The 27,968-nt window shown below is 45.3% G+C and overlaps 3 protein-coding genes across 4 annotated transcripts; 2 read left to right on the top strand and 1 right to left on the bottom strand.

Moving 5' to 3' along the window:
- Positions 1 to 545: 545 nt before the first annotated feature.
- LOC124476338 (zona pellucida sperm-binding protein 4-like) lies at positions 546 to 8,197 on the bottom strand. Of its 2 annotated transcripts, none has more exons than XM_047033434.1 (10): positions 8,124 to 8,197; positions 7,618 to 7,683; positions 2,730 to 3,458; positions 2,454 to 2,641; positions 2,220 to 2,317; positions 1,611 to 1,768; positions 1,331 to 1,523; positions 1,047 to 1,197; positions 888 to 963; positions 546 to 741 (listed from the first exon to the last, which is right to left on the bottom strand). In XM_047033434.1, exons 2-10 carry the CDS (start codon positions 7,667 to 7,669, stop codon positions 629 to 631), a joined length of 1,758 nt encoding a protein of 585 aa, XP_046889390.1. In that variant the 5' UTR covers positions 7,670 to 7,683; positions 8,124 to 8,197; the 3' UTR covers positions 546 to 628. The 2 variants fall into 2 exon arrangements, with proteins under 2 accessions (XP_046889390.1, XP_046889389.1); XM_047033433.1 differs by lacking the exon at positions 8,124 to 8,197 and adding an exon at positions 7,851 to 7,882.
- fnbp4 (formin binding protein 4) lies at positions 7,927 to 18,334 on the top strand. Its single transcript, XM_047033432.1, is given in 18 exon segments — positions 7,927 to 8,288; positions 9,539 to 9,622; positions 9,785 to 9,874; positions 9,877 to 9,911; positions 10,423 to 10,603; positions 10,726 to 10,873; positions 11,011 to 11,116; positions 12,746 to 13,096; positions 13,209 to 13,401; positions 13,755 to 13,873; positions 13,969 to 14,073; positions 14,295 to 14,428; positions 15,406 to 15,578; positions 15,769 to 16,049; positions 16,281 to 16,404; positions 16,528 to 16,721; positions 16,903 to 17,060; positions 17,275 to 18,334. Coding segments are annotated over 18 exon segments (2,658 nt in total). The 5' UTR covers positions 7,927 to 8,200; the 3' UTR covers positions 17,369 to 18,334.
- A 230-nt stretch (positions 18,335 to 18,564) lies between these two features.
- agbl2 (AGBL carboxypeptidase 2) lies at positions 18,565 to 27,930 on the top strand. Its single transcript, XM_047033644.1, has 25 exons — positions 18,565 to 18,655; positions 19,008 to 19,053; positions 19,225 to 19,291; positions 19,698 to 19,853; positions 20,270 to 20,458; positions 20,815 to 20,922; positions 21,072 to 21,222; positions 21,430 to 21,685; positions 21,797 to 22,198; positions 22,528 to 22,670; positions 22,760 to 22,919; positions 23,068 to 23,194; positions 23,277 to 23,377; positions 23,844 to 23,965; positions 24,070 to 24,136; positions 24,297 to 24,401; positions 24,621 to 24,713; positions 24,802 to 24,918; positions 25,106 to 25,187; positions 25,398 to 25,565; positions 25,708 to 25,741; positions 25,936 to 26,180; positions 27,163 to 27,313; positions 27,559 to 27,702; positions 27,798 to 27,930. The coding sequence occupies exons 2-25, from the start codon at positions 19,018 to 19,020 to the stop codon at positions 27,901 to 27,903; spliced, it is 3,330 nt and encodes a 1,109-aa protein (XP_046889600.1). The 5' UTR covers positions 18,565 to 18,655; positions 19,008 to 19,017; the 3' UTR covers positions 27,904 to 27,930.
- Positions 27,931 to 27,968: the final 38 nt, after the last annotated feature.

Genomic DNA, 27,968 nt, shown 5'->3' with positions numbered 1-27,968 from the left:
TAGACAAACTCCACGCGCTAGCAAACTGTTCTCTTATTGGTCCGATTTTAATGCGGCTATAAACAGAATACTAAAATATTTTAGTAATATATGGTAACCATGACAATATCAGACATAAGTAACAATAGTTGGGACAGCTAACATGTTTATTGCAGTCCTTGTTACTTATGTCTGATATTGTCATGGTTACTATGTTACTCTGCCCAAAGTGTACCAAAAATATATAGTAAGATTTAACTGATGTTTGGTAGGAGGAGACCATATGCCATCCTATGACCACACACCTGGTGCTCATCAACATAAACCTGAGACTAGTAGACCATAAGTACAGCTATCATCAACTTGAGTGTTTCTACTTCTGTCCCCTTTACCACTCTTCATTTCCTAACTCTCTGACATCCAGCAGCTTCTTGGCTGCTCTGAAAAGCCCTTTTAAGAACCCCACAATTAATTCTACTTCATATATCTTAAAACAAGAAATATGTATCATGAATTATATTCCCAGAAAACTTATATGGAGAAAGCAAGACAATAAGCCATCAAGGTAGGTCACAACTCTTTTGTATTTATTTCAAGAAAGATACATGCAGGGTTCAGAAGTTACTACATGTATCAGAGCAGGAAAGGTTTACTGGAGCTGTTCAACAGTGCCCTCTGTCAGGATCACAGCTCCACTGGAAACCACCACTCCTGTGGACGCCCTGGAGAGGTCAGTCCTGGGGTCCTCAGATACATCTCTCCCTGGAGAACAGACAAGCAAAGGGACAGTCAGAACCCAGCTTCACATACAATTTGATTTCTGACACATTCTTCTAGAGCTTCAGACACTAATCAGTTATCCAACTGGAATAATGCTGTATAATTGGAATTGATGTGAATCCACATACTTTTCCTGAGAAGGCATGACTGCGCACAGTTGGCGACAGCAGAGTGGCACACTGTGGCGGAGCAGTGGAAGAACACCTGGGGACAAAGCATCGTGTTAGAATGGTGACCAGCAGAACATCAAGGGCAGGGAGACATCGTTATGCTCTGGCACGGGTTACCTGATTAGTCGTAGGAAGCCTAGTTGACTGGTTGATAAAGGTGAACATCTTGACAACGAAGCGTTTGTAGTGTGAGGGGAATTGGACGTCGGGAGAGCTGGCCACTGGAACCAAAGTGGTCAGGTACTTGTTGTCATTTGGGTTTGGACAGCTTTTAGAAGAGGAGAAAGAGTGTGAGATGAACAGACAACATAACCATAGGCGCTGACGATGCAGAACACCTGACACCAGAGGACAGTTCCACGATGTGCACTGCGGTAAGAGGTGTACGGTGCAGTAGTTACCCGCCAACCAGGAGGTCCCACTGGGGTATGCTGTGAGGCAGAGGGCTGTTGGTGGCCCAGCAGCGGTTCAGGATCAGCACCATACTGCCGTCTGTCTTATCCTTAACACGCACCTCCACGTACACAGGATCCCGCAGCACCTTGGTAACGGGATAGTCTGCCATGCCATAATATGAGGAGTAGTACATGTTTTCTGTTGGGGAGGAGAGTTTGGGTTACTTTTCTCATCAGGACACAAGCAGCTCTGGAATACTGTCAAGACACTCTGGAAGCAACTCACCATCCCTACAGCCCTTCACTGAGCACTGGCCATTTGCCAGTCTGAGTTCGAGATCAAGGGGTCCTACACCATAAACGTCAAGGGGGTTGTTTTTGTCCAGTATCTCAACAATCAGAGTGTGTACGGACATTCCCACGTATCTGATCTGGAATGCCAGCCTGAAAAGAAAAGCAGTTCAATTCAGCCAATTTGAGAATTATATTTTAGTCAATTAAAGTGAGGTGAAACTACATTAAACTCACAATTTTAACACGGCAACTTACTTTTAGTAAAATGATGTTAAAATTGTATTTACACATAAATAGTTTAGGCATTCTAAATTTGCAAACTGAAACGTTTTCTGGAAACTAAAAACGACAGATGTGTAATTATGTTGAGGTACTAATATTCTAGGCATTCTACAGTTAGCGACTGTTGTAAACTCTTAACACAACATTCCAAAGTTATGTACTGGGCAGCTAAATCGGGAAGTCCACAGTTATGACTAAATAATGTTCATTATTTTGTAAACCTCAGCATCGTGTAAAGATGAAATTATAATGGTATCAAACCTGGCTTAAATCATTTAGTGATCTGTTTGACACCAAAGAAAGTCTAATCTGCACCTACTTGAAGTAGCTGTCCCTTGTAATGTATCCCAGAGGTCCAAAGCTGACATCATAAGAAGACTCCATGCTGTTCTCATAGATTATGAAACCATCTCCTTCCTACAAGAAACAAAATCATACAATTTACCAAAGTACCAAAATGTAGTGCAGGCTCCTCTAACAAACTACGAAATAGAGTAGTTGATCCATTTTCAAACATGTTGTTTTCATAAACAGCAACACCAGTTTATCTTACCATTACGGAGGTTCCACAAGCTGTGACAGCGAACTGAAAGACTAAAAATTCAGAGTTAAAGGCAACGGGTCTGCATTGCGGGTCTGCATCATTCCGAAGACGAACCGAGGTTAGCTCCAAAGTTGGAAGAGTGGCCTGTTTGGACACCACCACCACAATCTGACCGTCTTTGGTGGCCTGTACAGTCACTGATGAAGAACAACAAACATTACAGTGAAAACCATGCCATAGATATTGACCACAAGGAGTAGATATTACATGGTCCAAAGCACTCACCTAATCTTCCATAGAAGCATCTCTGGCCATCAAAGCAGCAGTTTATAGCTGTACAATCGGCTGCAGAGGTTATGCCAGATCCACATGTTATCTTGACACTTTGTTTTACATCACAGTTTGGAGGTGTCTGAGGATTCTGGAGACCAATGATCGGCGACAATGTTGCATACAGAGGCGGCATGGTATCAGGCCACTGAGGCCTCTGGGTTGGATACATAGGCTTCTTTGGCCAGTGTGGCATCTGGGTCGGAGGCCAGGCGGGCTTCTGGATCGGAGGCCAGGCGGGCCTCTGGGTCGGAGGCCAGGCGGGCCTCTGGGTCGGAGGCCAGGCGGGCTTCTGGATCGGAGGCCAGGCGGGCCTCTGGGTCGGAGGCCAGGCGGGCCTCTGGGTCGGAGGCCAGGCGGGCTTCTGGATCGGAGGCCAGGCGGGCCTCTGGGTCGGAGGCCAGGCGGGCTTCTGGATCGGAGGCCAGGCGGGCCTCTGGGTCGGAGGCCAGGCGGGCCTCTGGGTCGGAGGCCAGACGGGCTTGTGGATCGGAGGCCAGGCGGGCTTTTGGGTCGGAGGCCAGGCGGGCCTCTGGGTCGGAGGCCAGGCGGGCCTCTGGGTCGGAGGCCAGGCGGGCTTCTGGGTTCGAGGAAACTTCTCCCAGGAAACTTGAGCGTCACTCAAAACTCCCAGCAGGACCACCACCACCACACAGGTGGTGCAGCAGTGAATCTTCATGGTTTCTAAGCAAGAAGAGACTGTTGAAATCCATGCTGCTCCTGGTCCCACTTATATACAGGGCTAGCATTCTGTCCCGCCTCCAGATGATGTGAACCTGATTGGTTAAACACATACTCTATCCGTCCAAGTGATCAGTCCAGTAGCCACTGATGGCCTGTTGATTATTTTTACTTATCTTAATGTCTAAGTGACCTGAATGTTTGTTTGTTAGTAAATGTTTATTTTGCTAGTGCACTGTGACACTGTGTGTTCTAGTTACATATGTCATTACATCATCGTTTCTTAGAATTGCTATCACACTTTTTAATAATGGCTTAATAGAGCTAAACCACCATTTAAGACATTTTAAATCCATCATCTTGAACATAACAATGTTTACATAATCTATTATATCGATGAAAACATACTGTACTACCCATAAAAGGTAAGTTTTGTACAGTACTCAAGAACATTAGATTAAATAATATTTCTGAGGTCAATTGTCAAATTCTATTTTAGATCAATTACAAGAACCATGTAGATAATAGAGTAAATTATATAAAGCGTAGTCTACCCATGAATTCAGATTACAACACATTGAAATACAGAGCATTGACCCTGCTCTCAATTGCTCTGGAACAGGATGAACTAGGCTACTAGTTAACTAAAGTAAGTCACACTACAAGTCGTCAACTGTCTGATATAGCAAGAATCAAGGAATGAAGGGCCAAATAAAAATGATCTTTGAGACACATTGAAATTACAAATGTTTCACCTCAAACATTTTACAGCTAATGAGATGCCATGAGTGGGAGTTGGATTAATAACAGACAGGTTTATGGCAGTGATATTATATGATAGATATGCACTATGAAACATTAATATTGTATTTACATTGAACAGTTTAACATTTTGTAACTTAAATGAAGTAATCAAAAGGGTCGTTCGCAAATACCCTCAAACTAAGTCGACAGTCTGTACTTTTAAGTTAATGTACAGAGCCAAAACAACAAATGTGTCACTGATACTTGTACTGTAAACAGTTAAGTTTACGCCCTGACAATATAGGACTGGGTCAAGTTGGTGGGCAGACCTATGTATATTTAATCAGAATCAGATCAGGATCAAGATTAATCGCCAAGTAAGTGTACACAAACAAGGAATTTACTTTGGTGGGAAGGTGCATACAATAAACAAACGTGGATTAATAGCCTGACGTTGTCATACTCATAATTCTAGTCAGAATATGAGTCTGAAAACTCTCCGTTGGGCTGTGACTACGGGGCGTGTTTCAACCGAACTCGTAAAACAAATGCCTCTTCGCTCAATTTGATATACCTACAACCAATCAGAGCAACATAATATGTTGTTTGTTGAAAACGAATTCAACCCAAGCGTTCTTTCGTGACGTTGTTGATTACGTTACTTTTGATCATCTGTCCATCATCGTATAAAGCCCGCCCTGGCAATTTCATTGGTCCGTCCCGATTCTGGTTTTCTATAGTTGTCCCCAATACGGGACCCTCCAGACCCAACTTCCTGACCAAATTTTTTTGTGGGCGGGGAGAAGTTGGGCTGGCAGCCAGGCTAGTGGATTAATGCACTGGCTGTATTAATCGTAGGGGAGAGCGGGGGCGAAAGTAACACGGGACGAAAGTAACAAAGCGATTTCTCAGACTATCTCAGAGCCCTGACTTCATTTGCTTTCCAAGTTATGACAGCACCTTCAGCATGCAACCATTGATGGAACTGCCACATTTCACGTGATGTCGTCATCGTTTGCCGCTGTTAGGTGCGGAAAGCACTTTTCAAGTGCACAAAGTAAATTACTGAGGCGGTTCTTTTTTGCTAATAGAGGGTTTTCACCGACGTCTAGTTCTGGGTGGTAACCCGGATGCGCGGCCATATTGGAGGCACTCGGTGTAAACAACTGAACGGAGTACAACCAATGAACGTATATTCTATACTCTTTGGTACAACTATAGCCATGTCTAAACGACCGAAATGGTCATCAAAACGCGTCCAAAATCCAAAGGCATATAGGGAAGGACTTGGACCACAAGAAAAGGGTTGATATTTTGAGAAATTAGGATTTATTGGCGGTGCAGATCCCTACCAGTTAGCTCCCTCTACTTGGATCCGTGACGACCCGGTGATTCTGCCTTCAGTTAGATATCCCGATATTGTTAACTACCTGGTTTTCTCGCCGAACCCATACAAATGCAGTAGTTTGATATGAATTATATTAAATGTCCATGTCAGCTTTACGGTAAAATAAGCGCACAGGAAAAACAATAAAAGCAGTAATTGTTTTTACTATTAAAAATATTACCATTACAATAGAAAATTTGTTTTGAGCCGCTGAAATAAACATTTCACCATACCTGACAAGAAATATGCCGAACAAATCCGTATGTTGTCCAGATGTATCCCTCATAGATCTTGGTTTAGCTTTGCCAACCATAAGCGCCTCCTTTCCTCTGACAATCTCGGGCATTCCTTTCCCCGGTTTTTAATAACTTTTGGAAGTCGATAATATACCAAATGTTTTCACGATCTGTCCCGATTTGTACAACCTGAAACACGTCAATAATGCACCATTTTTCTTGACGACGTTCGGGATATACTTCAGTGCCAGTGCTTTGTTGTGATGCGGAGTGCCTCCAAGATGGCGACTTCCGGTCTGATGGCGCGTCGGTGAAAACCGTCTGGGCGACACTTTTCTTTTTTCGTCTGCGACCATTTCAAAAGTGTCGGCGACATAAGTATAAATTAGGCTTAGAGCACCACCAGGGGCGGATCTAGAGATTTTCATTTGGGACGGCAATGGGGTGGCAGAAGGAAGTTGTTGGGTGGCCTCCTGGAGGCGAATAAAACCCAGAGTAGGGGGGTACAGTACTCCCTATGGTAAATGATTAAGCTAGAATAATGTAGTTTAAATTAAACTGTAACATTAATATTATTTATTGAAATGTTCTGTAAAGTACAAATAATATTTTTCCATGGGAAGATTGAGGTTCATGTTGTTTAATTGTAACTTGTTTCACTACATGCTCTTATTTTTCTACCCTTTGGGACTCTTTTTTCACAATGTATGCTTCATATTTTGGCTAATGTTTGGGGTTATATTGTTGTTATGATCAGTGACCTATGCACTTTTGTAAAGCTCTCTCTTGGAAGTCGCTTTGGACATAAGTGTCTGCTAAATGCATAAAAAAAATTTTACTTGTGGTGGCAGTATTTTTTATTGGGGTGGCAGCTGCCACCCCTTGCCACCCCTTAGATGTGCCACTGAGCACCACAACACAACTACAACCACTATTGATACTGCTATATCTTATGCCACTACTACAACTACTAATTCTGCAGATGCTGCTAATATCTCTTTTACCAACTACTACGCTAATGGAACTGTTTTGTTCTACTACTTGTTCTACGAGTGCGTTCACTTGACCATGAGAAACCCGATACCAATTGTCGGTTTATGCATCAGCGTTTTGTGTTGACATTTGTAAGCAAATATTAGCTAGCGTTACCTAGAGCAATTTATGGTTGCAGACTTTGATGGTTTCTTTTTGAGATTTTCCTATAGCTACACATCAGTGTCACCGCAGGTGACAAAATGCACGGTGTGCTGTACCGACCATCATTGTCCCCCAACCGTCGTGGTTGCGCCTAACCTTAACTTCGACCTCTGCTGACTCCTGGCCTTAAACTAATCCTAACCTCAACCGTCGTTGTGACGCCTTAACTCAACCGGGCCTCCCAGGCTGCATTGGAAGAATGGATTTTAGTTTGTAGTCTTGCTAAAAAAAACATGTACACCAAAGTTGAAAGGAGAATTATCGGACCAGACAAGCTTTTATTTTGAAAAGTAGAGGGCATGAGGAGGGAGGGCATGATGCAGGAGGGCATAAGGCGGGAGGGCACAATGCTGGAGGGCATGAAGGGCATGAGGCGGGAGGGCATGAGGCGGGAAGCTGCAGCCATACACTGTTGAAAATATCAAGGTGAAAGTCATCATAGCTTGCGTAGCCAGCTCCAGCTTGCATAACCCAGCTCCCAACCCAACTTTGAGAAAGATTAACGGCGATATTTTTTTTATCGTACAAAAGGGTTGTATGTCAACGCAGCACGTCAACGCAGCACCACTAGTTTTCACCCTTTCCACCTCGGCCTCACCCATGTAAAGTGGTGTGTGCTGCACCTTCTTCCTCATTGGGTCGATAATCATCTCCTTGGTCTTGTCTGTGTTCAGGGAGAGATTATTAGTTAGACACCAGGCCACAAGTTTCTCCACCTCTCTTCTGTACGCTGTCTCAGCCCCACCATTGCCAATGCGGTTGACCCACATTCATGCAAATGATTATGCAGCCATTTCTCTACTATATTGGTTCTCTGTTAAATTGTCTTACCACCAGGGGCGTGTCCAGAAATGCCTTCCCCAAGGACAATCGATCCGGTAACCTTCTGATTACTAGCCCGACTCCCTCACCGCTCAGCCATCTGACCCCCGTAACACATTAATTTATGTAACAAAATTCATTTATGTCTACTGGAAATATCTACACTTTATATTGTCGTTCTGTTGGCAAGCCAGCCCCTTGGGAAACGTGGAATAAAAACATATAAATAAGAAACGTTTTGTCTTTTGACCTTTACTTTTTAATATTTTTGAAACAACCAACCGGAAATAAGATGCCAAATGGAGGCTCGGCTTAATTCATCTTGTCGGTAGGGTACAGCCGCGATCCCCGCTACAGGGATGGGAAAGAAAACTCGCCCCGGAACAGGAGGACGTAGAACAATACTTCAGCTCTCACCGCCTGGCCTTCGTAGTGGGACTGTTGGAGGTACTACAGGAGAAGCTTTAGGTTCAGGATCAGACGGTAATAACTAGAATGAATTTAGAGCTTGTTACAGTATCAATATATTTGTGTAGCTCTAGCTGGAACTCGACTCGTGTGCAACAAGCTAACAATAACATTAGCTATCATGCGCCTTCAGCATTGGGCCCATTTTCTGATCTGTCTTGGCTAGCTAGCATGCTACATTTCGAGCGTACAGTTAGCTAAGCTACTTCGAGTGAAAATATTAGGCTACACTAGCTGACTTACAAAGTCGAAAGTCTGTAGACTAGTGTAGCCCATGCTATTTTGCCTTGCCCGTTCAGTGAACAGCTAGAACCCAACTTCAACTTTGTCCTTATTGAGAAGTTAGCTAGCTAGCTAGCTTGTTATAGAAACGTAGACCACATTTGTTATGTATCAGAATCAGCTGATATAGCTGCTGGCTACAAATTACAAAGAAAAACTAGAATTTTCTTTGAAATTCTAGTCAAGTCATTCAAGTCAAAGACGAACGGTTGCTGACCGAGGCAAGGGCCAGTAAAGTTAGTTTTACGTTCAATATATTCGACATTCAACTGCATTTAAGGGACCGTCTGTAAAGGGCAGTTCCCAAAAAATTAAATGCTTCTCACATATAGCTAGTCCTTACTCAACTCGGTGTATTAAGTGTACAGCACAGCAGGAGGGTTAATCTGCGGCAAGGAATTGTTTATGTATTTTCGGTCGTTTTCGATTTTTCTTTAATATCTTACAGTAATTACAAAAAATATTTGATAAAAACAACAAACTTAATTCCCGGGGATTGACCCTCTCGGTGTACGCTTTCTGACACTTGTTTTGTAGGATTTTGACATTTTATACGGGAAGGTTTAGAATTGTTTTGAATACATAACTGAACTGCAGATGGATGCTTAAATGCTTAAAAGGTTTGTCGAGATGCTGTACAATAAATCTGATTGTACCATAAAGAAATGTCATGTGCTGCGAGAAAAAAAAAATGACACTAGCTTGTTGATATTTTTAAATTACTTTTCTTAATTTGTGTCGTGATAACTTGAGAATAGCTTTTACCTTTTAAATTGTAGATATAATTAGTTGTTAAAAACGAATTATGTTCTATGTAATGCAATTCAGTTAGCCATTCCATCACACCAACCTCTTTCATACCTATTAGACTTCCTGGCTAACTTCATGTATCGTTAAGCTACTAGTTGTATAATTGATATAGCTTGACAGACTATTGTGTTTTGCAGAGGAGCAAGAAGCTAATTGTGATGGGTCTAAATTAATAGGAGAAGAAACTATAAATATGAGGACCCCAGCAGTGAAGGCAACAGGTGAGATCACATCATGTATGCACTCGGATGTCGGGTTTATGTGGCCTTGGATTGACACCTTATATTTCATGGATGGGGTCTTATGAGAGGGGAGAGCAGGAGTGAACGATCAGAGCACATGACACTGCCTCAGCCATTTGATCTAGTTTGATCTGGTTTTAGAGGGCTTGTCCCTCCTAGGGGCCTATGAGGATAGTGATGACGAGGACACAGATTATCAGACCACAACTGGGAGATCTCAACACAACCAGTCAACGACATTGACAGCACGCTTGCTAACTTTATGGCTGTAAGTATGAAACTTTTGGAACCCTTGACCCAAGTCTGTCACATGTAATGTTGACTATTACAATATATTGCACTCATTCTTAGGAATGGAACCAAATCGTATCCTTCATTAAAAGTGCCTTATTACTTATCAACACACAAATAAACATGTTGGGGTGGATTAAAAAATATATATTTTTAAGGATTGATGTACATTGGAAGCCACAAGTTTAAAATAACATACAGGTTTTGCTCTCATGGGAAGCAATTGGTAAAGGAAGACAACAAGGTAATGAAACTGATTTAGTCACTGACGCTGCCTCACGTCGCATCAAGTTAGGACACATCTAAAACTAACAGAACCTACTGATTAATAACATAGGTTTAAAAAAAAAAAAAAATAGGTGTAATATCATAATCATGTTTGATTTCAAGATGTTTTTTATTCTACAAAAGTATAATTTAATCAGACATAAAAATAAGTTATAACCAGTAAGAGCTGTTACAGATTTGTCTATTGTTTAATCTGACAGGAAATCGATGCCATCACCACCCAGCCAGGTTCAGAGGAACCTTCGGCAGACCCACAGGCCCCAGCTCCTACCCCTCCGCGGCCTGAGCCCAAGGCCCAACAGCTGGGCACGGACAGTGCAGCAGAGCAGAACAGTACTGGGGCTGAGTTTCAGTATAACACTCAGTGTTCATTAGCTGGAGGTGATTCATCATTATTGCTGACCTTTCAGCTCTCATCTACACCACCGAATAGACTGTTTGGAATTTGGAACAAGAACGCATGGTTGGTGATTACATACTAACTTTGTGTGCCCTGTTTGCAGTTGGTGTTGATATGGGGGACTGGCAGGAGGTTTGGGATGAGAATACTGGTTGCTACTACTACTGGAACACTTTGACCAATGAGGTTGCCTGGGAGCTACCTCACTACCTTGCTGACCAGGTGCAGGGCCTACAGCACTATGCAGACAGGTGTGGTACTACCTGTTTCTGAGTTATTACTATAGACTCACATAAAAGTCACGTGTATCTGACTTTCATATGGATGTTGGAAAACTGGGATATGAAAGCCCCTGTAAACTCAAATTGGAGGACTTTTCTTTTTGTAGCACAACTGTCAATGGGAATGGTACATCCCAGTCTGCAGGGTATTACTCTGAGCAAAACACATCCACCAGCAGTGTCCTGCCATCCAAGAGGGAGACAAAGAAGAAGGTACGTTTATTGTTGATGTTGCGCCTGCATTATTCGGACACATTTTGGCATGCTGACTCATGTTACCGATAAATACAATAATTAGGACCACTATAGTAAAACCTTGAAAGATCCCATGACATGCTGTTTTTGGATGCTTTTATATAGGCCTTAGTGGTCCCCTAATACTGTATCTGAAGTTTCTATCCCAAAATTCAGCCTTCGTGCAGAATTACAGCCACTACGAGCAGTACCACAATGAGCTTTCCTCAGGATGTGCCGTTTCTGTCTCTAGCTTTAAATGCTATGAGGAAGAAAGAGGCGGAGCTAACTGCCATGCTTCGGTCGTTTGCCAGCCATGATGTCTCGAGGAAAAAACAATATCGCTCTTGCACGGCCGTAGCTCATTTTCTCATTGGTGGGCCAAATTCTCTGTGCGGGCAAAGCAGGGGAGGTAACCTTCCCTATTGTGACATCACAATTCATAGTTTTCACGTGATGTCACGTTCCAACGGGCACGCCCCCTTGGAAGGCAAAAAAGACTTTCTGCTGCCCGCCACCCATTATAAAGTCATACATTTTCTTTGAGTCTGTTGCTTTTGTGTTGCCAATGCTGGATAGTTGTTGTTCTATGGGATGCAGTAATCGAAGAGGAGACAAGCCTGGCCTGTGTTTCTTTAGAATTTCGTCCGATAAAGTAAACCCAGAGAGGAGGAGATTGTGGATATGTGCCATTAAACCTAACGTTATCTCTGTCTCCGTGGAGGGCAAACAATGCCAGCCGTCCAAATAGACACGTATTTGCGGCTAACACTTCATTAAGCTCAAGTAAAGAATATACAGGTATGTTAATTATGGTATTTTTTGCCATAAAACACATCTTTATGTAATCAGTTTGACACAGTTTGTTGTGTGTCAAGGTGACCAGCTGCAGTGGTCGTAATGAGTTAAACTTAGCTAAATAATTGGTTTGTTGTCCTAAGTTTTTCACAGCTTCCCAACTTTTGGGGAATTGAGGTTGTATTAAGTAAAAATTAAAGGAAAAGTTGACTTTCCGTTTGAATAGTTAGCAGTTGTTTAAGAGAAAGAGGGGTTATCTAATTTACAGTAATGATATCACATAGTAATCTCATATATAAAAACCTTGCGGTTTTTAGGCAGCAGGTGCTGTATATGGATCGCAAGTGCCCAACACTTGCAGTTTGTGTCCATATCTTGCCTTTTCTTTACTTAAGAGGTGATCCAAAGAAACGTGAGAAGGTAATTTTGACGGCTTTTTCTGCGTCTCAACGGTGTCGAAATTTCTAGCCACTGGGGAACCAAAGGCAGACTAGGGGAACTCATTAATGTTAAATAACCTCCTAAAGTGAACATTTCATATCATGGGACCTTTAACACCCTATTCTCTAAGTCTGCTTCGGGTTATACAAGCATCTTCAAATTATCAACCTCAATTTACTTAAATTAATCAAATGTTGTTCCTTGCAGGAAGTGATGGAAAGTGTTGTGGCACTGACTAGCGAAGTATGTTGTTCCTTGCAGGAAGTGATGGAGAGTGTTGTGGCACTGACTAGCGAAGAATGTTGTTCCTTGCAGGAAGTGATGGAGAGTGTTGTGGCACTGACTAGCGAAGAATGTTGTTCCTTGCAGGAAGTGATGGAGAGTGTTGTGGCACTGACTAGCGAAGAAGAAGAGCATCGTGGTGTGGCTGCAACCTTGCTTGCTCCTCTCATCCCTTCTGAGGTGAAGGAGGAGGAGGATGTTTGGAGGAAGAGGTTGTTGGGGGGGCTAGATGACAAGGAGAACAGCCTGGACTCTGACGTCGAGCGGGCATGCCACCCAGGGTCCCCTGCTACCCCTCTCCGTGACCTGGACACCCCCTTTAGCCTCAGTCAAAGAGAACAGCGCAGCAGGAACCAATCACAGGACAACTCTGATGCAGAGGAGGAGGAGCCTGAAGAAGATACCATGGAACTGGAGCTGGCGTTGGAGAGGAAGAAGGCGAGTATCAAAATCTGTTTGAGTTTTGAATTTCAAACAATGTTCTGTACACTGATACACTGGTGGTGGTATTGTTAGAGTTGACTGTCTCCTCTTTGCCCTGACACCTTAGGCTGAGCTGCGTGCGTTGGAGGAGGGGGACGGCAGTGGAGGGGGGTCAAGCCCGTGTTCGGAGACCAGTCAAGAGCCCTCTGGCCTCCGTTGCCTCCTCCAGAAGAAAGCTCGGTGGAAGACGTCCTTCTTGCGCACAGCTAGCCCCGACTCAAACAGCAGGGAGTCGGACGCACAGGACAAACCTGAGACAAGTGAGAACCAGATCTGGGTCAAATGCACAATGTTCATGAAATTATTTGAATTCCATTGAAAAATGTTTGTCTTGTGGCGCATTATGCCGTATATTGTATTGAATATACGTATTTTACTAATTCAACCTGAATCTCAAAATAGCTGTCATATAATAACATTTAAAGAAAGAGCTCTTATTATGGTTCTTGCACTAAGTATCGTTTCTAAGTATACAGTATTAAATAAATAAAACAGTATTAGGAATTGGTCATTAATGCATGTATCTATAGATATCTGTCCTAGGGTAGGGTCAACAAACCACCTCCCTAAAGCCTTCTGAACCTGTGATGACTGTTCTTTTTGTGGCCCTCAGCACATTCCAAAGTCCTAGAGAAGGCTGTGGAGACAGATGAACAGGAGGCAGCCACGGGGGAGGAGGAAGCCTCGGCTAAGGCCACTCCTAAAGAGGAGGTGGAAACTCCTGAGCTCAAGGTACAGCTGCAGTTTGAACATGTTAATGGTTGGAACATTCCAAATTACATTTCCAAATAATCTGTGCTAAAATTCAAATGTTAATGTATGCTCAGTTTCAGATTGGAGAACTAGCCAACACTTTAACCAGCAAGATGGAGTTCTTGGGTATCAACAGGAAGGCCATCTCCAACTTTCAACTGCTTCTGTTACAGACTGAGGTGAGAGGACTATACTGATGGCTCAACTTGTAACCAACCTATAATCCCACAATGATATTTTGAATGTCAAATTCTAAAGGTTTGATGGTAGCTTTTCATCCACCCCAACTCACAATTGTTCAGATTAATTTATTGCACACATCTCTCCCACTGTTTTGCAGCGCAACCTTCTTGTCTTATCTTTCATCCCAAAAATCGAAAGGTTTGTCTTTGTCTCTCAGATGCGGATCGCCGACTGGCGTGAAGGGGCTCTGAACGGGATCTATCTTCGTCGCAGGCTGCAGGAAGCCGCCGAGCACATAAAACATTACGAACTTAACGCCGCCCCTAAAGGCTGGTCCTGCCACTGGGACAGGTACGCGCTCCTTATCTTTCACAACTCTAACTCCTCCCTCCCCCCATCTGACGGTGACCCCCCTCAGTCCTGGGGTCACAACCTTTTGTAACATGATATGGGGAGATGTTTACCAATTCAAGCGGGAAAAAGCCCCCAAACAGACTGTTGAGGCGTCTGTGATGCCCTGCTGTCACGGTACCCGGTTAAGGAAGCAGCCACACAGGCCAGAGAGACAGAGGACCCCTGTCCTGTACTCCTAGCCCAGACTCTGTAGACTGTTATGGGGTCCAGTCAGTGGAAAGGGGTATGGTAGCTCTAGGAAGGTGGTCGCGTGCGAGAGCTTTGCACTTTACAGGACTACAGCCCCCAGAATGCAATGTTGGGCGAATGATTGACACAGAGTGACGCCCAGGAAACGTGGAGTGTCACAGGCGTGAATAAAAGCGAAGACGGAGCGTTGACGGGGACCCAGCAGGTCAGACCAACTCTATTTCCTGTTTCCTGTTATTTTTTTCCTTGATTGTGATACATTATTTGAATATTTCTGGTGTAAGAACTTTGAGTGCTTGATGGAAGAACTTTCCTGGTTTGGTTGTTGTGGATAATGATGCTCTCTCTTTGGCATCAACACATGTTTGGGGGGGATGGTTATCAGAATCTATGTGAGTATTTTGTTATGACAACCAAAATGTCCTCATTTCTGAACATCTGAACGCTGCTGTTGATCAACTTTACAGTACCCAAGCTGATTGTTTTTGATTTATTTGATTTGATAAGGTGGGTTCCCTATACATGTCCTCAAACCCTTCTCCAATCTGGCCCCTTCCCTGGATGGCTTATCTAACTGTCCAGCCTAACATTGGCCCTCTCCTGCCCTCGGGGCAGCAGGCTCCCCCTCTCCCTTATCTCACCTGATCAGGGGACCATGCGAGGCAGCCAGATGCCAGCTCAGCAATTGAGATTCTGTCTTCTATCTCTGTTGTCCCACTTTCTAGGGAGCACAGGCGCTACTTCTACGTGAATGACCGCACCAGCACCTCCCAGTGGGACTTCCCAAACAAGGAGACAGAGGAGGAGGGCCAGAAAGGCAGCCAGACCCCCCAGCCCAGGGCTACCAGTGACGGGGAGCCCGCACCCCCAGCCGTCGCACCGTCAGGTGGGATAGCAGGTCAGTCGTCAGCTCCCTCAACTGGACCTAATGAATCATTTTTTCATGGATCATAATTAGCTAGTCACAGACCTGTACTGAACCACTGTTATTCTAATGAGAGACTTGCATAGAACAGTTATAGTCAAGATTCATGAACGTTAATGGAAGCAGACTAACTAAACCTTTTGTCCGTTTGTTTATTTTAAAGGTTCCTCCACCTTTTCCCCCATGCCCCCCCCTGAGCCTATCCTATGGTCTGCACCTCAACCCCCCCTTCCCCCTGACCAGCCCCCTCCCCCTTCAGACTACCCCCCACCACCGCCTCCTCCCCCCGAGTCGCCTCCCCCACCTCCCCCTCCTCCAGACAGTGATGATGGAGAGATCATGGAGGTAGAGATGGAGGATGAAGAGGGTGAGCCCCCAGCGCCGGGAACAGAGGAGGATGGCAGTTTAAGGCCTCCCTTGCCCCCTGGCTCTTCCTGCACCAAGGTAGGACACCTATTTCATCAAACATGTCCTGACATTTGACTCTACTCAGTGCTTTTTTTAATGTAATAGGATATTCTGTTTAAAAAATGCTCCAAAGTGGCTCAGACAGCGTGTGCAGCAATGGAGGGCTCATTTGGAATCTGGAACCCCTGACCCTTGCTTTGTGACCATGTTCTACCAATTAAGCTACAAACTATATTTCTAATGCGTCTGTCTTCCTTTTGTGAACAGAATGTTGAGGCCTCAGTTTCCTTGGGTAAGGGTCATAAACGCAAGGCTGCCGGAGCTGGGCAACCTTCCAAGGCAGTCACCATAGGCAGTAACCCAATCCTATACACCCAAACTGCCAGTGCAGGTGAGGACGTTCAGACTGACTGAAAAATGGGTTTTGCCTGTCAATCCATCCGTTCACAGCACAGTCTCAAACTGTAGTCAGGGGAGACCTGGAGTTGTAACGTTGTTCCTGTTTCCTCCTCAGCCCCTGTAATGTGTGGAAGTGCCTACTGGAGTGTGCCTGTAGTGGCTGCCCCTTCCCTGCCGGCTGAAACTCTTGCTCCGCCTCTCCCTCCACCCCCTACACAGCCCCCCCTGCCCACCTCCCAGCCTCCCTCAGACCCCCCTGGAGCCAAAATCGTGCCCGCAGACAAGACCAAGAAGCTAAAGAAGGATAAGGTGGGGGTCTATTTAATGTGGTAGTTTAGTTCAAGTTGGATGTTGCTAAGTGACAACATTTCCGGTTAAGTCTCTAATGTATAAGGCCACACATCAAGCATTGAATCATATCACCACTAAATCACTCTAAACATTGCCTCCCCATATCCATCTGTCTGCCATCCCCTGTTCCTGGGTGCAGTCGAAGAAGAGTAAGACCAAGATGCCATCGCTGGTGCAGAAGTGGCAGAGCATCCAGAAGGAGTTGGACGAGGAGGAGAAGAGCAGCTCCAGTGACGAGGACAGAGATCAGTTGAACAAGAGGGGCATTGAGGAATGGAAGCAGCAGCAGCTCGTCACGTAAGACATGGGAATGCAGATCTAGTCTTGAAGAAATCTACTTTGCCTTGTAGTCTGTGACCAGATGGTCAAACTAATTTGGCTATCTTTGAAATGTGCTTCTTGGTTAATTCTAGAAGGATTGCCCAGGCCATGTGTATATTCTGTTTCAAAAGGTCCTTTTCGTGGTAGACGATGTCATAAAATGTTTTTTAATGTTGATCTGTTCCTACAGAGGAAAAGCTGGGAGGAATGCTAACTTTGAAGCGCTCCCAGAAGACTGGAGGGAAAGAATGCTGAAGAAGAGGAAAATGATGAAGAGCAAATAAAGTCTTTATGCATACATACATACACACACAAACCTGACTGCTTAAAATGTTGCCATCCCCATTTCAAACAATGGACAATGATCAGTGGGCAACTTGAATCGGGGTCTTTAGACTCTTATCGTGTTTTACTGCAAATTCATTGGATTAGTTTGAATGATCTTGTAAAGACTTATTGACTAGCAAACCCACTCTTTTGAGGTTCCTGTACCGACCAAACCTTTATCCACCGCCCCAAACCTAATATGTACCCTCTCTGCCAACAGTTTAATAATTAAACAGGTTAAAAATAGGGAGGTCTATTGAAAGCTAGGTAGCAAATCTGTACCTCCCATACATTTTCAAAATACAAGGTGAAATTTTCTTATTAACTTTTAACGTTGCTGTAACATCTGTGCTTTACAGAAGTAGGACCTTTCATTTTGAGTGCAGAAGATCAGAACTGTGTTTCCATTACCCTTATGTGATTGCATTGCATATCCTATTTTGTTCTCAGTAAAGTATAGATGTTGTAGAAGTCCATTTGATCTGGTTAAAAACCAGTGGTGGCACCCTGTCATTGCTTTGCTTTTCTCAACAATTTAATACTCTACTGAAGACAGGTGAACTGACCAAGATATCTGTTTAACAATTGGTTATTTTGTCTGCCATTTTCTTTAGTGCAGTTTATTTTATGTGATGTTCTCTTGTCCAGTTGCATGATAAAGCGTCCCCAATACTGATGTGCCAATGGCTTTAACATTAATCTGTGCTGGTCATTTTGTAATTTGTCAACAATCACATAATCAACAATGGAGACTTGGTTTTGTGTAGAGGGATGGTCCATTTTCTGATGTCTGTTTAGCTGCTGTGTACAGCTGGAAGTCTTAGTACAAAGTGTGATCCTGGTGTTCATTATGTGTTTGGGAGGGAAGGGAATGACAACTTCATTGTATATTTTGTAAAAGAGTAAAACTTTTTGAACTTCTAGATCTGTATTTTTTGTTATTGAAAGTTTGACATTTGTTGTTCAAATGTTTGCTGACACATAAGACATTCGCACACATTGAATAATCTATTAGGACAAATTGCGTGTCCCTTCGCTGAAGACTGTCAACGTCGGTTCTCTTAAACGCACCAAAGAGAATGGACTCCATGGTAACGTGTAAAGAACAACTGTTGCTGGGCAACGTGTTAAAAAAATATTTTGCTGGTATGGTAGTAGCTAGCGAGTCGCTAACGAGAGTTTAGGTAGGGTTAAGTTAACCTGTTCTGTGTATGCAATACAGAACTGGGGTTTGATTTTAAAAGGTAAGTTTAATTTTCTCACTTGTCTTTTTGTTGGCAGTTTTGCAAGTATATATTTTGTACTAAATTGGGAGCAAAACATAGGCTGGGATCTCAAGTCTAACGCATTCGCCATGAGACGTCACGCATTTCAAACATTTTTCACGCTGAAAAGTAGGTTAAGGGATAACTTGTCCAGCTAAATACAGTTAATGAACGAGGTTCAGGCAGACTGAGGGAACATTTCTGCCGAGTTGATAGTTGTTTCTGATTTTTTACTGTAACTACTCAAGACATCACCAATTGATGCCCGAGTTAATGCTTTTGAAATGTTAAACTGGCAAACTCCATGTTCAAACAGATTTTACTCTTACAGGTCCCTCACAATGTGTCCAGCATTGAGGCCAGACACAGAGATTCTGGTCAGTTTTTTTCCGAAGTGTTCTACTACATGATACAGTACCATGTAACTAGTATTGGGTTGTGCTTATCAAGTCAAGTAGGCCTATTACGTTTGTCACATTACAGTGTAGGCCTAAATTAAATATTAAAGCAATGCAAAATAAGGATGAAATCTCGTTTTGCTGTGTTAGAGGACGTCAGAGGATGCGTATGAAAGATTCATCCTACAACACCTTCAACACTACGGACTCTTCACAGGTAGGCTGGCACACCTCAAGGTCAGGTAAAGTTACTAAGTTGTTGTCAGAATCAGTTTTATTGGCCAAGTATGGACATTTAATAATATTGGATGGATGGAGTGGATAATGATGTACAATATGTGCAAGTATGTCTATGTAGGCTACAGTAGTCTATAGATATACAGTGTGCAATATTTAAAGTGTCAGTGCATATCTGTGTCATTAACACAATGGCAGCAAAGAGACACCAACTGAGACTGTGAACTGAAGCTGTGTATCAGCTAATTGCTCTGTTGATAGATTTCACTAGTCTATTCCAAAGACTAACCCTCAAAGCAGTTTACCAGAAGTTTCGGGGGGCATTTCATTCACTGTCCATAAAGGAAACCTGTCAGGTTGCTCAGAGCTCAGCCCTCTCTCATCAGGCAGAGAAAACGCACGCCAGAGGGGTCTCTCCAGAGGCAGCAGATGGAGGAGCCACCGGTACCACCACTCATCCCCCCTCACCGACAGACAGTTCCCAGACAGCCAGGACTCCAACCCGGAGGAGGAGGAAGAGGACCAAGACTTGGGGAGGCCAAGTACAATGTTTTCATACAGATACATAATGCCCTAGCTAATTTAGTTAAAGGTTTTGTGAATCTGTCAAGTAGCCTTGATATTTCAGAGATATAAGAGACATAGGGTTCATCAATACTGCTCCACTAATGAAAACAGACACATTTAACGGAGCCTGATAACCACTGTTTATTATTCAACACCAGATAAGATTATCCTTTAGGCTAATACTGTTGTGTAAATCAAATGATTGAAGCAAGCTCGCACCGTCTTTATTTCTGCCAGCCAGAAAAGTTTAGAATTGTTTAGAGACTGAAAGATGTCACCTTGCAAGTCGTATCATGTCTGTGGAATAGGTCTTTCGGGACCCTCTTTTGTTATAAAGAATTAACCTTATTTTGTTCTGAGTTTCTAAGATGGCGATGTTTATCCCCCTTAGTCTCCTTGCTCATGGGCCAGGTTCAGAAGACCCGACAACTGATCATAGACCTTGATGGAGAGCGCCCCGTTCACAGACTGAGGGAGCCGCTGGATCTGTTTGCCATCCCCTCGCCTTCCAGACCCTTCCAGGGCGTCCGCTGGCCCATTGAGTGTGAGGTCATTAAGGAACCCTCCATTCATCACATAGGTATGAGGTTGTCAGGGAACCAGGCATAGCAACCCATCGGAAGTCACATGTCAATTAGGTGTTTGTAAACAAAGCAGATGTTGCTGCCCTAAGAGTCCAGATAGCCCAGCAGCCTTGGCCCTGGGCTGGGGGACCAACGGCTGTGCCCCAGCCAATGTTCCTCAGGCATCTGATTGACACAACCTTTTAGATTCATAGCCGTGTGAAACACATTTCTGTTGCTCTGCTCTTTTCAACGAGCTCAGTAGTAAAGTCAAGGATAAGAAAAACAGCAAATACATTGTGAACCAGAGGGATTGTTAAGCAAATGTCTGCCAAATAAACACATGTCTCTGCTGCTGTCGTATCCTGTAAAGAATGGAGCCCCCCAGATCCAGAGCCCTTCTACCAGCCCACAGGCCACGAGAGAGCTCCCATCCCTGTTGGAAATGAGGTGGGAAACGTGGTCTACTGCATCAACCCAGGTACTTGAAGCAGGACTGACTCACTTCCTTCCATCATCCAGGCCTCTTCACTCCTGGGGTTCACTCCTATCTCTTTCTCGTCCGCATTCCTCCTGTTTGACTTGTTATTGTATTTCTTTCTACCTGACCCCTGTTCCTCGCCTGTCAAGCTATGAAAAGCTTCTACTTCACCTGCTCTCGGGTAGGAGGAAGCAGAGGGCCCCTTAAGAATGCTTCAGCCTGTAGCTCTCAGCAAAAGGAGCCGATCCTGGCCTTCGAGTCACGCTTTGAGAGCGGTAACCTGCAGAAGGCTGTGCAAGTGTGAGTGTCTGGAGCCTGGGCAGCTGGACCCACGTGTTACTTTACAATCACAAAATGAAGCAATGCAAACTAATGCTCACTGGAAGGAATAAACTACAGACATAGAACACACTGCTCCAACCTCCATCTCTCTGCCATCTCACTCTCTCTTGTCTTTGATCCCTCTCTTGCTCCATCCCTTCGCCCCCGTCCACCCCGCCCCCCCAGTGGTATCCATGACTATGAGCTGACCCTGCGCACAGACATGTACACCACCAAGCACACCCAGTGGTTCTACTTCCGGGTGATGAACATGAAGGCGAGCGTCACATATCGATTCACTATTACCAACCTGATGAAGTCCCGCAGCCTGTATAGCCTGGGCATGAGGCCACTACTCTACTCTGAGAGGGCTGCCACGGAGACGGGCATCAGCTGGAGGCGGGCCGGCTCCAACATACGCTACTACCGTAACCAACAGCACGTAAGCTTGTTTTATAGGTAGCCAATCGAGCTTTGCAGTCCAACCCCATGACTAGGTATACTACGCCACATTGAAGGTGAGGATCTTTAAAGTCGCCCTCCCTCTCTCCAGGCTGAGCAGGACAACAGTGGCAGCACCAAGGCCCTCTACTGCCTGACTTGGACCTTTCAGTTCCCCTTTGACTCAGACACCTGCTACCTGGCGCACTGCTACCCCTACACCTACACCCAGCTGCAGCGCTACCTCAGCCGGCTGACCTCCGACCCCGACACGGCGGCCTGCTGCAAGCTGCGCGTGCTCTGTCGCAGCCTGGCGGGCAACCCCGTGCACGTCCTCACGGTGACGGCGCCCGGCGGGAGCTGGGAGGAGCGGCGGGCGAGACAGGCGGTGGTGCTGACGGCCAGGGTGCATCCTGGGGAGACCAACGCGTCCTGGATGATGCAGGGATTCCTGGACTTCCTGCTCGGGCCTTCGGACGACGCGCGGCTACTCAGGGACACGTTTGTGTTCAAGGTGAGTCGGCGTGATCAATCGGGCCTAGATAGACCCCTTCCTCCACTAACACTCTCTCCTGTCTGTCCATCCCAATTCTGCTTGGTGCAGTAAAACGGTGTGTACACATTGTAGTGATAGGACTCGCTCTCTCTTGAACCATAAGCAAGGTTGTTTAATCCATATCTCATTGTCTAGAGCTAGAGATCTGTAACTGTAGACGGCCAGCATACTCATAGCCACTTCCGCATTCCCACATAGCACATAACAGTCCCAATGTGATCCTAGTTAAATCAAGTGTTCTATTGGTTGAAACCTAATCTGTGAATGTGTTTCTCTCCGTGTGACAGGTGGTACCGATGCTTAACCCGGATGGGGTGGTGGTCGGGAACTACCGCTGCTCTCTGGCAGGTCGCGACCTCAACAGGAACTACCGGACCCTGCTCCGAGACTCCTTTCCTTGTGTCTGGCACACCAGGAACATGGTCAAGAGGTGGGGGTCAAAGGACAGACCACACACAATGCACACACATACACATACGTTGAAGACAAACTGGCAAAGATGTGTGTGTGTGTGTCCAGGCTGATGTCAGAGAGGGATGTGGTGCTGTACTGTGACTTCCACGGCCACAGCCGTAAGAACAACGTGTTTATGTACGGCTGCGACAACCGCCACGACGCCTCCCGACGCCTCCAAGAGAGAGTGTTCCCACTAATGATGAGCAAGAACGCCAACGACAAGGTAGCGCTGTGGCAGACCTCTCTGTTTTGGTCCTTCTCTGTCCCGTGTCCCCCTCTGTCTGGTGTCTCTCGTACACTCTCTCCTGTCCCTCACACGGTGTCCCAGGACGCCGTGGATTCGATGCGAGACAATGCTGTGTGTTCCTCAGTTTTCGTTCAGGAGCTGTAAGTTCCGGGTGCAGAAGAGTAAGGAGGGGACGGGTCGCATCGTCATGTGGAAACTAGGCATCAAGAACAGCTACACCATGGAGTCCACCTTCGGAGGCTCCACTCTGGGTCAGTACACAGGATGTGTGCGTGTGTTTGCAGCTTTTATCCTTACTTCTTTCTTTCTAAAAAACGATATTTCTTACCACAGGAAATAGAAAGGGGACACATTTCACCACGGGTGACCTGAAGTCTTTGGGATACTGCTTCTGTGACACCCTGCTAGATTTCTGTGATCCAGACTCCACCAAGGTGAATGAGAACCTGTGCTGCAGACGTTTTCATGTTTCACTGGGTTGGTTTGTTTATGCAGTCTGAAGATGTGCTATCTCAACTATACTAGTTTGGGGCTTTTTCTCTCATCATGAATACTAGTGTATTAAGCAGTTGGACATATATATATATTTTGTGCCTTTCTTAGGTATTGGCCTAACTTCCATTCTAGTTAATTTTCCCAATGCTTACACTCACTTATTTTAATGGGGGGATGGGAGCACTTTTGGACACATTTTTATTATTAATAAAACATATAATTGTAAGTATTGAAGCAGACAGAAATAGAAAGTGTGCATATCCAATTAGCAGTTTGACTTAGCTGTTTCATTACTTATGGAAAGCTCTGTCTATCTGTGTGGGTGTGCGTGTGTGTGTCTGTGTGTGTGTGGGTGTGTGTTTGTGGGTGTGTCTGTGTGTGTGTCTGTGTGTGTGTGTGTTTTAGAAGAGTCATTGCCTGGCCGAGTTGGAAATGTTACTGAGGCAGGAGGTCAAGCAGAGACTTGGACGAGAACTCGACTCAGAAGGGTCTCTCTGTGGCGTCTCAGTCTCTGACATGGAGTCCAGGTAACATACAGACACACACATGCAATACAACACACACACACGTCTTCAAGCACACAGACACACACAAACATCCATCCAGGCTAAAGCTGTTCTACTGTCCACAGTACCAGTGGATCCAACAGCACGGAGTCAGATGGCCTACCTGTTCATCTGCTGAACCTGCCAAGGGAGGTACTGGAAACACACTATGCTAGTTTGAGGCTTTCTCCCTCATCCTAAATACTATTGCGATACTTGTTTTACCATATGTGTTTTTTTGTGTTTTTTTCTATAATTCGCAATTCTATGACTCTAATCTGTGATGCTCTCTCTCTCTCTCTACTCTCCTCAGTCAAGCTCCGTCAAGACAAAACACCTTCGCAGTCGTAAGGAGAGAAACCGTCTGAGGCTAGAGAGACACAGGACTGCAGAACCCAAGAACCGCAACATCAAACAGGTGGTCCGACATGTTCCTGCGTGTTCTGTTCCGTGGTCCACACAGGGCTCTGCTATAGAGGCCAGTGTTTGACAGTGTTTTGGCCGCTGGTTCTTTTGAAAAGAGATGTTGATGTCCATGTGAGTTTCCATGAACAGACAGCATAATCGGTGTGTAGCATTCATAGACTGTGTGATGAGAATCATGCTACCGTTCCTTTCCTGCTGGCGTCGTCTACAGAAGCTGGCCCTACCACAGGAGCCGGAAGAGGCTGACGTTGAGATCCAGAAGAAGACTGTGGCTTCAAGGAAATCAAAGCTTAGGAGAGATAGGGTATGGAGGAGAGTGGAGTGAGAGATGATGGCGCTGAAAGGTAGGGTCCAGCAGGCATATGACTGCTGTCCTGCTGTGCCGTCGACAGGTGCCCTTTGTAGTGAAGATCAGCAGCCAATCAGTACGCAGCTGGATTCCCAACCCAGCCAATTGTGTTGGAGTCCTTGGTCAGGTTACCCTGTGGCAGGAAGACAGTTCTGACAAGGTAACTGTAATTGGCACTTAATTTGAGTTAATCAAAACTAAGTATGGCCCAGGGGAGCCTGTTGCATACCTGATGCAACCCTCTCCATGATTGTTCCTAACCTACTCAGTTTTGAGTAGGTTAGAATTTAAAAAAAACAATCAAGCATTTGTTGCAATGGTTTCATGTGGAGTGGTGTGTTTTCCAGAGAAACGACTTGAAAGCAGTGACTGCTGCGTATCCGAACAGGGAGCAGCCCAGGCAGACCAGCCCAAAGACAGACAAAACAGGTGAGAGACACAGCAGGTCTGTTCACACGGTCGAATACAAGGAAGATCATTATGTTTTGATAAAGCTCACTTCACTCATGATCGCGAAGAATCACCATCATGATGAAGATAGCCCAGGGAGGGGCTACTCTAAATCTCTCAGTGGGAGGATGGGCTACTTCCAGTAACCCCTGCAAGGCTGTAGAAAGACCGGATGTTTTCTCTTCTCAGAAGAGCTGGAAGGGGAGAAGCCTCAATGCCACAACAACCAACAAAGGTTTCGCTCCTTCCATTCCCCCCATCGGTATCCCTTGACTGTGACGCCCATCCTGCATTACAACCCAGCTGGGCCTATCCAGCCACAGACAATGCCCTTCAACCCACACTCAGCGCAAAGAGGTGATTCAGGATTAGAGCACAGAACACTTTGATATTAGCACAGAAAATGGACTGAGTCCACTGGAATACTTTCATGAAGCATTAACCCTACATCCAAAATCGGGGTGATGTTTTGTGTTGACTCATCTATTCTGTCTTCCAGGCAGGCTAACAGCTCACCCCTCTGCAGCCCAAAGGTACCACCTACTGTATAGCCAGGCTGTCATCATTCTAATACAACTTTCAGTGTCAGTGTTAGTGAGTAACAGTTCAGTGCTGGGCCATACTCAAGTATAATTATCTGTATATGTTCTTAAAGGGTTATTTAATTGACTTGAAATGTCCAGGAAATGAACCATCCATTCATGAAAATAAAACAAAACCTCGTCAGGTTTGCTTCGGTGGTCCCTGGCCTGCAGTGCAGGGTGGTTCCAGAGTTTGTCCCCTCCAGATCCCTGGAGTTCTGCCCCCCCTCCAACTTCTACCGTGCCAAGTCCCACTACCAGCAGGCTTCCTCCTGTGAGACGCAGGGCCAAGCATCCCGGGTCTCCGTACGCTACTACTTACCTGAGGGCTCGTCCTATACAGACAGCCCTGCAACCCGACACAGGAGCATCAAGAAGGCGATGGCAGCAGGTAACCCAGCAACACACACATCATGAACACATGCATACACACCAGGAGCGGGTTGCACCAACAGGATTTAGGACCAGTCTTAAACTAAGACTGGCGTAACTCAACGTTCTATGTCTAAAATGATGTTGCGCCTGTTGCACCACGCTGACTTAAGCTGCTTTTTCCCTAAGTCTAGTCCTAAATGTTACGCCCTGTGGAGAGGAGTCTTATGTTAAAACAGAACGTTTTCTGTGTTGGTTTCTATAGTAGGCTAATTTTCACAAAACCGTTGAGTGCAGCTAAGACAACAAGTAGAATATAACAATGGCGCGTCTAATTTATAGATTGTATAATGAACGCGCTTTAAGACGTGAGAGAGTAGTGCGAGACAGAACTAACCCGCTGGATATGTACAATGATGAGGAGTTATTTCAGAGGTTTCTTTTTAGTGGGGTTGAGATTTTTTCTCTAGTGGACGAACTGTCCAACGATTTGCGCTTTCAGGCAGACCGAAATGCTGCCCTGACGCCAACGTTACAGTTTTTAATTGCACTGAGGTTTTATGCAAACGGTGCATTTAAAAACACCGTGGGGGACATGATCGGCGTGCATAAATCTACAGCTCGTAGAGTTATTCGTAGGGTCTCGCTGGCACTGAGTCGCCGCCTACCGCATTATGTCAACTTGCCTAACGAGGCCGAGGCAATCGCTGTCAAGCAGCGTTTCCGCCAGGCGTCTGGCATCCCTGGTATCATCATGGTAAAAATGTATGGGTATCATGGCAACGCACGTTCCATTCTAGAATTCCACGGGCACTTTCATGAACGCGCATGTTACCACCAGTCTTAGTTAAGACTGGTCGTAAATTCAGTTGGTGCAACAGGCGTTAGATATGGGCCTAAGACCGTTCTTAACTAAGACTGACTTAGGACTTATGACAGTCTTAGCAAAGACTAGTTGGTGCGATCGAGCTCCCTCACTGCCTGAGGTGTTTCCCCCGCAGGTTCTCCTGTGGGTGCGGCGGAGGGTGGTGCTCGGGAGGAGCTGGAGCAGCGAGCGGGAGCCCCTGGACCAGATAACCTGTTCAGAAACTCTCCCGCAGATATGAACGGCTTCCTTCGTGAACTGAGGACTCTGGACTTCAGAGGGAGAAGGTGATTGGCATTGTTATGAAAGGGTGATTTTAGAATTCTGTGGTTCGTTTGATACTTTATCTCTTTCCCTTATCATGTATTACCAGCATATCTCCCTCATCTCCTGCCTTTGAATGTACAGTGCCTTTTTTCTACAACCCTGGCAAGAGACTGCTTCCTGAAAGGAGGGGGGTTGAGATCACAAAGAAAAATGGAGGATCAAACAAGCTACCTAACCTCTGTGGTTTCTCCCACTGCCCCCACAGCCAGCCATGGGGGGACCAGGCTGGGCTGGGGTTACAAAGGACTGGACCCTCCAAGAGAGACCAGCTGAGGGGAGGGGGGGAGCTCAGAGAGCCTAGAGGAGACACAGACCCAGACACAACCAGGAGCCTGAATAACATCCACAGGTATGGAGAACAGTCAGTAGTTCCTCAGTAGCCTTTGCTGGGTATTAGTGTTCAGAGCGTCCAACATGATAGCCTCTCCTTCCTTGTCCCCTCAGGTCTGAGGGACATGCCATGCCTAGGATGGAGCAGGTGCCAGAGGGGGACGGAACCACAAGACCATCAGGGTCGGCTCCTCCCTCCAGTTCTGGACCTCTGGGCTAATTCCCAGGAACACTTCTCTTAATGCATCTTGGCTTTTGTTTTGAAGTAATACGTATGTATAAGTC

The sequence above is a fragment of the Hypomesus transpacificus genome, chromosome 14, assembly GCF_021917145.1.
Source record: "Hypomesus transpacificus isolate Combined female chromosome 14, fHypTra1, whole genome shotgun sequence".
Classification (NCBI taxonomy): Eukaryota; Metazoa; Chordata; class Actinopteri; order Osmeriformes; family Osmeridae; genus Hypomesus; species Hypomesus transpacificus.
This window is presented reverse-complemented; position numbering and strand designations above follow the sequence as displayed.

Bases quoted from the DNA above. Each gene is read 5' to 3' on its own strand.
- LOC124476338 (XM_047033434.1), bottom strand. From the start codon at position 7,669: ATGATTATCGACCCAATGAGGAAGAAGGTGCAGCACACACCACTTTAC. The intron at 1,524-1,610 runs GTGAGTTGCTTC...CCTCCCCAACAG, and splicing joins AGTGAAGGGCTGTAGGGATG to AAAACATGTACTACTCCTCA. The intron at 964-1,046 runs GTAACCCGTGCC...CTTTGTCCCCAG, and splicing joins GGCTTCCTACGACTAATCAG to GTGTTCTTCCACTGCTCCGC.
- agbl2 (XM_047033644.1), top strand. From the start codon at position 19,018: ATGTGTCCAGCATTGAGGCCAGACACAGAGATTCTG. The intron at 22,199-22,527 runs GTGAGTCGGCGT...TCCGTGTGACAG, and splicing joins GGGACACGTTTGTGTTCAAG to GTGGTACCGATGCTTAACCC. The intron at 25,566-25,707 runs GTGATTCAGGAT...TCTGTCTTCCAG, and splicing joins CCCACACTCAGCGCAAAGAG to GCAGGCTAACAGCTCACCCC.